The sequence below is a fragment of the Gopherus flavomarginatus genome, chromosome 7 (assembly GCF_025201925.1).
Source record: "Gopherus flavomarginatus isolate rGopFla2 chromosome 7, rGopFla2.mat.asm, whole genome shotgun sequence".
Taxonomy (NCBI): domain Eukaryota; kingdom Metazoa; phylum Chordata; order Testudines; family Testudinidae; genus Gopherus; species Gopherus flavomarginatus.
In genome coordinates this window covers 77820040-77830907 of record NC_066623.1, presented here as the reverse complement: position 1 = coordinate 77830907, position 10868 = coordinate 77820040, and the positions used below count along the sequence as shown (strand labels likewise).

The window sequence follows — 10868 nt, the reverse complement described above, 5'->3', positions numbered from 1 at the left end:
AAATAACATTCATGAACCTCTGTTCTTTGTATTGAAAAAAGTCATGTACATCCATATTTGTACTGTAATGGTATTTATCACACCTTTGGAGTGTCACTTCCTATGGGCATCCGTGGACATTCTGTCCATTGTTTGGTGGAATGTAGCTGTCATGAGAGAGCATGGACATAAAGGGAGAGATGATTTCTTAGGTAATTAGAGTCAAATCAGTGAAAGTTTTGAACATCAGCACAGAGATCTTGAATTAGACTCTATGTTCCACAACTGATGCTTCGAAGGTAGCACTGGTAAGCATACTGTAATTTAGATTACCAAACTCTCAATATCACATTGCGGATACCATGGACTCATAGCAATACTTGCAGCAAAGAATTCAGCAGCAACTCATAGGTAAAAATTGTTTTGCCTAAAATGTTCATCAACAAATTAGTACAAATCACAGTTTGTTCACAGACAGTTTTTGAATAGTGTAAAGATAAAGTTCAACGGATACATAATTTTTTATTAACTGTTTGCTGAGCACTAGTACTAGCCCCTTCTGAGCAATCAATTATCATGACAAATTATTAGCTAATCAATTTATTCAAGCTGTGCTTGTCTATTTGAAATAGATATCATGCCATGAACTTGATTTTGCTGTGGATGCAGCCTACTGAGCTGAGTGACATTTAGTGCCTCTGAGCTTGTCTGGAAATGAATATTCTCTGATATAAGCAGTCAGCGATTGAAGCATTGTTTCATCTTGACTCACTCAACTTTTTGTTAATTGATTACCATCGTCTGTTTATAGTACTTACAGTGCCAAATAGACTCCAGTATAGTCTCTCTGCCATGGTCTGCTTAATATACTGTGATAGATAGGATTGGATGAACAGTCTTTCTGAATGACAATGGACGTGATGGTCCTACTAATGAATCATTTGCCAGAGGAGGTTAACGGAAAGATTAATCTCCAGGAGGTTTTTGCTGTGGAGGTTTGTCCCTGATCTTTCTGTCAGGGGGCAAAGTTTGCCCATTCTGTGTAAAGGTTGTGGATCCCACTGCCAGCATCCTGCACATACCCCACAGTCTATGTGGAGTGGCTGGAATATCTGTTTGGAGATATTGCAGTACCAGGTCTGTGTTCCTAGTCCCTTGCTTCTCTCTAGAATCATGGCTTTGAGGGGAATTATTAATCCTCTTTCTGTGTAGGAATATTGTGATCAGTGCATGTTCCTCCCTCATGAATCAAGGGTCATGATCAGTCCCAAAGATATTAAAGTATGTTCTAACATTATTTTGTTCACACTTAACAGTAGAAATGTTTTTCTACAGCACCAATATCTCTAACTGTCAGTATATCTAGACCTGTACTATGAGAATAAAACTCTATTTGATAATTTTTAGGATTTCTGCTGAGGGTTTCTGCCATATTATGGAGATTTTCCATTTGTGCTGTTGAATTTGGAGAACAATTTGAATTCCAATTCTGATGTATTAAATGACCCTGTTCTTTAGTTTTTTAAAAATATTCCTTTTGAGCCACCAATATGAGAAGGAAATTCAGGCAATCAATAGTGATTCACATAAAAATGAGCACCAATGGTACAACCAGAAGGAAGCAGCATCTTTCTTCAAGGGTTATTTCCCAGTTAGAACCAGACTCTGACACCTTTACTCTCAATGAATAGTGCCTTATTCCCCAAATGGTCCCATTGACTGCAGTGGGCCCCTCATGAAACAAAGTACTACTTAAAATGAGTTAGGGTATCAAAATCTGGCCCATGGTTACTAATTGCTGTTGCTGTTATCTATTTGTATTTCTGAGACAAGGTGGGCGAGGCAATATCTTTTATTGGACCAACTTTTGCTGGTGAAAGAGACAAGCGTTCATGCTTATGCAGAGCTCTTCTTCATCTTCTTGACTTGAAGAAGAGCTCTGTGTTGCTGGAAAGCCTGTCTTGTTCACCAACAGAAGCGGGTCCGATAAAAGATATTATTATCTCACCCACCTTATCTCTCTAATATTCTGGGACCAACATGGCTACAACAACACTACAAAGAAAATTTGTGTTTCTGACACCATATGAAGTTACTTTGTTCTCATGTAGAAATATGGCAATGTTACCTTGATTTACCATGCAGTAACCATTGTTCTCAAAAGAGCTGCTCCTCATACGTCATTGGCACAAGAATTAATTGTGTTTTGTGGTAATTCAACAAACAGAATCTTCTATACTAACTTTTGTTTTTTAAATATTACATCTGTGAGGATTTGTGAGGAGTATTGCTCCTAGAGCAATTTGCAGTTTACCTCAGACACTGACACGGTGGTATAATTCCTAAAGAAAGGCTGGGTTTACCTGTAACAGTTTAATATAAATATCCATCCACATTCACATCAGTATGACTAGGTGAATGTTTGGAAAAAAAGATTCACAAATATTGCTCTGGTACTTGGGACTCCTAGTCATTAAGTGGAAATGAGCAGAGACCAGTAGAAACCGATAAAGACCAGTTGCAGCAAATGGACAGCAGTTAAAGAATCCTAATGAAATGTACAGAATTTCCATTAGAGAATATGCAGAACAAGAATTTTTCACAGGAACTGCGGTGAAATTCCTCCATGATTCAGAGGGCCCTCTGAATGACTTAAGCCCTAACTGCTGTGCAGGTTGAGTGTGCATGGACTAGCTGGACTGGGGAGTCTGAACAATAGAGCTGGTTGAAAACTTTTTGACCAATCACTTTTTGACCAAAAGGGTTTTTTGGAGTGAAGAGCAATTTTTATCAGAAAATTTCCATTTGTGTTTACATTTGGATAGGTTTTGTGGGGAAACAAAAGCTGTTTTTTTTTCTCTACAGTTTTCAACAGCTGAGAACCAAGAATGTTTCAATTTTCAGTTTAACGGAAACCAAAACTATTTTGGCTTTATTTTTTTGGGAAAAAACCTGAAAAACTCAGCCAAAATCATTTTCATAGAAGTGAAATACATTTTTGACCATATGTACAGCCCACCCTTTATATGTACCAGAGATGATCTCCATGACAGCCTCACACAAGCTGGTGTGGAAGATTGTGTTGGAGGTGGGTTAGGGGAGGGGCTATGAAATCTGTATTTACTGTGACCCCAACGCTCAGAGTAACTGATATTGAAGAGTTATCATTGCTATTCCAGCAGGAGGAGGGAGAAAAAAATGGTGGCTGGGCAGCAGTCTTCCTCTTTTGCCTATTGGCAAACATGTTTTTTTTTTCTCATCTCTTTACACCCCATGAGAATTTTTTTTTCCAGTTAGTCAGAAAAAAAGGCACACTATTATTCCATTCTTTCCGCGCTTACATATTGCACAACAGACACACTTCGAGACCAAATATACTTTAAGAAGCCAATACATTTGGAAATAGATAAACTGATCTCAACTGGTATGTTGGGTAACAAATGAAATAGCTTCAAAATAGATCTGTTAAAAAGCAAATTTTTAATTTTTTGACAAAAGAACAAATTTTTCATAAAAAAGATTTATGAGTCCCTCCATTTCACCATTTTCCATTTTCTGGTTAAAAGGATTTGAAAAAGGTGTTTATTCTAAATACATTTTTGGGGAACAGAGCTTTTGTGTTCTGTACTGCAGACTTGTGGCTTTCATAATCTGTGACATGCATCATGGTAACGTAAAATAATTCTGTATCATTCTTCATGTTATATAACATTTTTTTCTTTTATACCATGTCAGTTGCAAAAATAAATAAATAAATCTTCTACAAACAACCTCATCTCACCCTCAAAATTTTGAAACTGGTAATATTAGTAAAAATCACAGATTTCACGAAAAACTTCCTTTCAAGAGAATTAGTTTTTGATCAGAGGCAGCAATACTATTTCAGTCAATAGCTAAAATTTTTGCAAAATATCTGTTGCAGTTTGTTTAGCCATGCAATATATTTCCCATTTAAATCAATAGACCAGGAGAGCATCTACTAATGTATGTACCTCTCAGTAACAGGAGAGTTCATGCTTAATGTTGTAGTTGGCATTCTCAGGGAAACTATCATGATGGATACCAGATGTCATGCCTGACCACTTTGCTGCTGCTTTTTTTTGAGCTGCTATATGCCCAGACAAGCCTTCCCCCAGTGGAAATGTGCTCCTGTTAATGTAGGTAATGAAGTTGGCAGATCCAGGAAAGCCACCTCCCTTCCACCCCTGCTTCTACAGTGGCCTCTATTACAGCCACCCAGAGGAGCAGCTCACACATATAGGAGTGCAGGCTGAGGCAGCAGCCCACATACAGTCCTAAGTATGTCTCCTCTTATCCTGCAGTATTCATGTAAGCCTTGAGAGTCTGCCCCCAAAGGAGGAACCCATAGACAGGTCACAGAAAGCAGCATGTAGCTTTCTGCTACAGATAGGGAGAGCTACAGAACATGAGAGGAAAATAACACCCAAAATTAGAGAGTGAAAAAATACATCAGAAGGAAGATGGTTGGGAGGAAGAAAAGGTAGAAAATGGCAGGAGAGCGAAAATGAGCAAGACAATTGATGGTGGCAACAGAGACTGGCACAAGAGGATACAGGATGATAGTGCTCATTTGCTAGCATGTGTGCATCTACCAGCCAAAAGTTGGGGACCCGCTGTCATGTTTGATAAAATTTTAAATTGACCCATGTTTAGAGCTGTGATTACACTTCAACATATTTTATAAAAAATAGTACTTAGTTTACTTTCACGGAAGTGAACAGATACAATTGCACAATGGTGGTTACAATGGTAGAAATACATATAGTCGATAAACTGCAAGTGAGTTCAAAACATACTGTACAGCACCGCATCAGAAATGGTGTGATGGCAAAATGAATCATATACATTTTTTCAAAGTAAATCAAATCCCTAAAATCTTTCTCTTGGAATAAATAAGAATAATGTGCATTATGCTTCAGATTGCTACCAAAATATTTTCTGATGTTGAGCAATAGACAGATTAAAAAAAGACATAAGGTAGAAAAAGACATTCATGCATTTAAGCCACCATTAGTCTCTGACTCTAATATAAGGCAGATCATAATCTTTTTAAAACCATCTTTAGCCACTTAAACCCTCTTTAGTGCTTTTCATGACAAGGTCATGGTAGGTCTTGTTTTTTCAAGAGTTAGGATGCTTGTATTTCCAACAGGTCATTTTTTACAAGCTCAGCCATATTTGGAATACATTGCACAGTAGAAAATGCTTTCATTTTTGAATGAAAAAGAACTTAAATAAAAAGAAATCCAAAAGGATGTTTTAGAGTTTATCACAAATGACACTTTTGAAGTGTGCGTGTGCAGGGAGCGGGGGTGAGAGACAAGATTATGTGTCATCTTCAGTCTTAATAATGTGGAAAAGGGTGACATTGAACAGGACCTGATGTCCATTGTTCCAGGCATAGAGAGCTCTATCTCTTGCATTGTAGTCAAGCATGGATATATGAAAGTACTGATTATGGAAAGGAATGTCTGTATACTCATAAGTGGAGGTTTTCGTGGAATAAGAATAGTAGACCTTGGCTCCTGTTAAATGTGAGTTGGTAACATACAAAGTTCCACAGATCATGAAGGATTCCCCAGCACTTCTCTTTGGATAGCCTGTACTCCAGCTCTTCATCACTTCTAATGTATCCTGGTTTAGCTGGCTGATAACAATGTTGCCTGCATTCTGGTTGGTAGCATATATGGCCCACAGCCCAATTTCATCTGCCATCAGGTCAATATCTGAGAAGCCACCCCAAGTGTAGGGGTACACATTGTGAAAGCCAGCATACTCCAGGCTACGCTGTGCAAGCACCCGTCCTGTGTCAAAGCTGTATTTGATGATTATGTTACTCTGATACTTGTTGAAATAGAGGGAGCCATTGTAGACAACATGATTGGTTCCTGCCCATTTGAACGGAAGATTGTATGTTCTTGATTCAGCCCCACTGACAAAGTCTGTGACTGATTTGTATTCACGGACAATTTTATTGTTAGTATAACTGTCCATGTACCAGACCTGAAAGAAAAATAAAGAATAGGCTGTAAACTACTGAAACAGAATCCTTAGCTGATCATGCTTTATTCTGAGTACATTTTAAAATATGTTCCAGAAATCAGATCCTACTCAATAGTCTCTCTGAGGCGGCTTTCACAACAATGTCTGCCAGCATCAGAGAAGTTTGCTTTGAGAGTGTTCTCATAGCTTGGTCCTCTGGCTCCAGGGGTCATTAGTACTGTTAATGATGTGCCCAGATTGTGAAAATCCCAAAGATGGAAGGAAAATTGAGTGTGACTCGAACCTTTGAGTCACACCCAGAATTAGAACTGGTTGGAATTTTTCAGTTGAAACTTTACTTGAAAAATGGCATATTTTCAGGAATGAGAATTTTCCTTGAAAATGTGTCTTCTGGGTTGTTATTTTTTTTTTTTTGTATCTTACCGATTTTTCCACTCTTTGGTTCCCCATCACCTTTCTCTCCCATTTTATCTTCCACATCTTATTACTTTATTTCACTCCCCACCTTTTCCCCCTTTGGCCTCTGATAAGGGCGGAGGGAAAAGAAAGTAAAAGAAATATAAAATAAAAACAAAACATTTCTTTTTGCTGAAAATTTGGAAAACTTCCCCCAAAATGAAATTTTGTTGATAATTTTTGTGACACAGACTTACCTTATTTCAACTTGCTCTGACTGAAATTAAGCATACTCAAGTGCATAGATTTTTTTAATATTGGCTTTATCAGGTAAAGACCTGGATAAACCACATTGAGGGCCTAACTCTGCAAGCATGTGTTAGTTTACACATGTAGGAAGCTCATTGACATCAGTGAGATTACCTACATAAGTAAAGTTACTCATGAATAACTGTTTACAGGATTAGGTCCTTAGAAGATGTCCACTGATGAAACTATAATGAAAAGAAAGAAAATGATGTGTATTTGTATACAGAATACAGACTAGTATGCATCCTCCCCAAAACAAGCAGTTTAAAACTAATGAAAATATGCAATAAGATAGACTTATTTTTTTAAGGAGGATGGGTTAACCTTTTTTTTCCTGAAGTACTCCAAAATATATAATATGAAAATGCAGGGAATACAAGAAATAAATGCTAACTGGTAAAATCTCATGTAGGGAAATTATTTCCTTGTAAAAATTAAAAATGCAAATAAAATATCAGAAGAACAGAAAGATATTCAATGCTGCAACGTACTCGATTATTCTTTTCTGATGCTAAAGGATCTGTCATCCAGGCTCCAAATCGGGTTCCAGAGGTCTTGACTGTAATGGGGCCTGTAATTTTCATCAATTTGCCACATGCTGAAATTGGAAAAACAAATGTACTCTTATGAAAGCCACAAACAATTTTAACATAACCTGACAATATTCTGACTGATGTCAAAGAGTTGTCTAGTGAACAAGACTAATTGCTATAAACCACAGAATGATTTCAGGATGTATGGGGGCTGATTGAAAATAGCTCTTGATCCTCAGCATATGAACAGTGGTAGTTTACATTTTCTCCCTGAAAAGGGAGACAGGGATTTTTTAGAAAAGTTATAAAAATGTTTCAGAATCTTTATTATCTTCTGAGGTCAAACAAAATAAGATAAAATATATTAAAATATCTCCCCCACCAGACTAGAAAAACCAGAAGCTAGTGTTGTCTCCAAATGGATTTGACAAATCTATCCCTTCCTTAACAACTTGACACGTCAGAAGGAGAAAAGGAAAATAAAAAAATTCTACTGCAGATTCCCAGTATTGCATGATCCAAATTTTCATAAATTTAAAGATTTTGAATCGAATTTCTTCAAAATTATATTCAATTTACATCTCGGTGAGGTTTGAAAAAGAAGCTGTTTGAGCTTCTGCTGTCTTAGAATGAATTGTCTAAGCACTAACAGCTCTATCCTGCAAATGTTACTGGCATTAGTGCCTACTAATGTGAATTAATCCCATTGTTATCAATCTCCCCAATACCTTGTGCAACTCGATTCAGGGAAGTGGAGTGGATTCCATTCTTAGGCCTGGTCTACATTAGGATGGGGTGTCGATGTAAGATACGCAACTTCAACTACGGGAATACCATAGCTGAAGTCAAAGTATCTTATTCCGACTTACCTCCCGTCCTCACCACGCGGGATCGACGTCTGCGGCTCCCCTGCCACCTCCACTACCGCTGCTTGCTCTGGTAGAGTTCCGGAGTCGACAGGGAGCGTGTTCGGGGATAGATATATTGCGTCTAGATGAGACGCGATATATCGATCCCTGATAAATCGATTGCTACCTGCCGATACGGTGGGTAGTCTGGACATACCTTCAGAGAACTGAAAATGGCAGATCTAAAATACCATTCACATGCCCCTACAGAAAGACCTGATTGATTCCTGCTGTTTATGCGACAATTCACAGCTTGTTATTTTCTAATTTCTTCCCATACAACTCAACTCCATAGCAGCATCTGGAATAATAATCTAAGTTATAATATAATTAACTCCAGTATGCCATAGATAACAGTTACAGAGATAGGGCTTGTCTACATCAGAAAGTTGCAGCGCTGGTGAGGGAGTTACAGCGCTGCAACTTAGGAGGTGTACACATCTGCAGGGCACCACCAGCGCTGCAACTCCCTGTTTGCAGCGCTGGCCGTACTCCCGTTTTGTCTCGGGTGTAGAGGATCCAGCGCTGGTGATCCAGCGCTGGTAATCAAGTATAGTCACTTACCAGCGCTTTTCTTGACCTCCGTGGAATAAGCAGGTATCCCAGCATACCTGAGGAAGCCTCTGGTAATCAAGCTGGTCTCCTTCCCCGGCTTGCTCTCGCGTTCCCCGAACCCCGAGCAAGCAGGTCTCCTTCCCTGCGGTTTGCAGGGTGGTTCGCGGAACGCGAGAGCAAACCGCAGCGAAGCTGGTCTCCTTCCCCGGTTTGCTCTCGCGTTCGCCGAACCCCCGAGCAAGCAGGTCTCCTTCCCTGCGGTTTGCAGGGTGGTTCGCGGAACGCGAGAGCAAACCGCGGCGAAGCTGGTCTCCTTCCCGGTTTGCTCTCGCGTTCGCCGAACCCCCAAGCAAGCAGGTCTCCTTCCCTGCGGTTTGCAGGGTGGTTCGCGGAACGCGAGAGCAAACCGCGGCGAAGCTGGTCTCCTTCCCCGGTTTGCTCTCGCGTTCGCCGAACCCCCGAGCAAGCAGGTCTCCTTCCCTGCGGTTTGCAGGGTGGTTCGCGGAACGCGAGAGCAAACCGCGGCGAAGCTGGTCTCCTTCCCCGGTTTGCTCTCGCCTTCCCCAAAACCCCTTGAAGCCGCCCAACAGCGCTGCAGTGTGGCCACATCTAACACCACTTGCAGCGCTGGTTGCTGTAAGTGTGGCCACTCTGCAGCGCTGGCCCTATACAGCTGTACTAATACAGCTGTAACAACCAGCGCTGCAAAATTTTAGATGTAGACATGGCCATAGACTCGAATGTGTAAAACCACCATAAGTTTATGAGCAAAGTAATCAGCAAAAAACACCATAAATGAAGGAAGTAAAAATGAGAATTATTCTGGAACTGTCACCGCATCAATGGACATCTAATCCACCATGCTGTCCCTTGTTAGACTGTCTGGGATGAAATAATGAGAGTCAATTTGATCGTGAGTGCTGACCTTCCTAATAATCCAAAAATCTATATTTTAGGGGACATTAATAACATGCCTATTACCAACAAAGCTCACAGGGAATTTATTCTAAATTTATATTGCCAAAAGACTTAATATCATAGAATGGTGCAGATGAATAAGTAACCTTCAAGTTTGGGAAAAAATGATATTCCAGCTGAATGGAAATATTGAAACATTTCATGATTTAAAAAAAAAACTATTTTAGATATATATAATTCATTCTGATATAACTGCTATTGCACATGACACAATCTAGCCAGAAAAGGTAAGAGACGAATAGAATAAATCCCTTTAAAAGCTAAGGTATATTATTCAAAGGAGCAGGTCACATCATGATTTCATTTCGTAATTTATAACAACAGACAAAGAATGCCCCGTATTATATGTTCCTATTTCAGTCAGTTATAATGGGGCTACTGTTCAGGTAGTTTCTGAGTTATCACCAAAAGGAATTAAATCTCAGGCTAGTGAAACAGATTGTGTTTTTACTATGACGGCCCTCTTTTTAAAAGAGACCTAATTTATTAGTTGACTGTTAATGTTGATCCACACAAGCAAGCATCTGTGTATCTCAAACTCAAGTTGCAGGATCTTTTGAAGACATACTTGGATTAAACATGTAGAAGACAACACTTTAAAATTCTGTTCTCTCCCCTCCCCCCCAGTCGCTTATAGTATTTAATTAACTATCTCTTCAGGGACTTTTTTTTACAGAACTGCTTCCAGTGTCTCACACAGCCTGAATGCTACCATTCTGGTATGCTTTGCAAATCTCCATCGTGGGGAGTCGTCTAATATATCCCAGTCAGGCCAAGTTTTACCCTCATTTAAAATAGCATGTCAGCGAACTCATTTGTGAAGGATATATATGTGGAGAAGTCAGAAACTATTTGGAAAGTACTAAAACAATTATGATTTGAGAATCAAATTAGTGGAAAACACACAGTGCACTGAAAGAAATTAGAATGAAATTAATCACCACAACTAATTTACATTTACTTGCTGTTTTTTTAACTAATGGAAAAATACAAACTGAATAATGTAAGAATTTGTTATGTACGTAATTAGTATCATTCAAGCATTGTGTTAAAATTAGAATTAAAATACACATTTTCCATTTAAAAAAAATTTGGAGTCCCAAAACAAAGGATATTTTAAAAAGAAAATGGAAAATTTAATTCAGGAAGATACAGAAGTATAAAAAATTATCCCTGAAATTTAGCT

The 10868-nt window shown here is 38.9% G+C and overlaps 1 protein-coding gene across 2 annotated transcripts in view; it reads right to left on the bottom strand.

The window, feature by feature from the left end:
- Positions 1-3513: 3513 nt before the first annotated feature.
- OLFM3 (olfactomedin 3) overlaps positions 3514-10868 on the bottom strand; it is a 143864-nt gene continuing 136509 nt past the window's right edge. For both annotated transcript variants that reach the window (XM_050963628.1, XM_050963627.1), the window contains exons 5-6: positions 7200-7306; positions 3514-6003 (exon numbers count right to left, since the gene is read on the bottom strand). In XM_050963628.1, the coding sequence (XP_050819585.1) occupies positions 5326-6003; positions 7200-7306 (785 nt within the window). In that variant the 3' untranslated portion in view covers positions 3514-5325. The remainder of the gene's footprint in view (positions 6004-7199; positions 7307-10868) is intronic.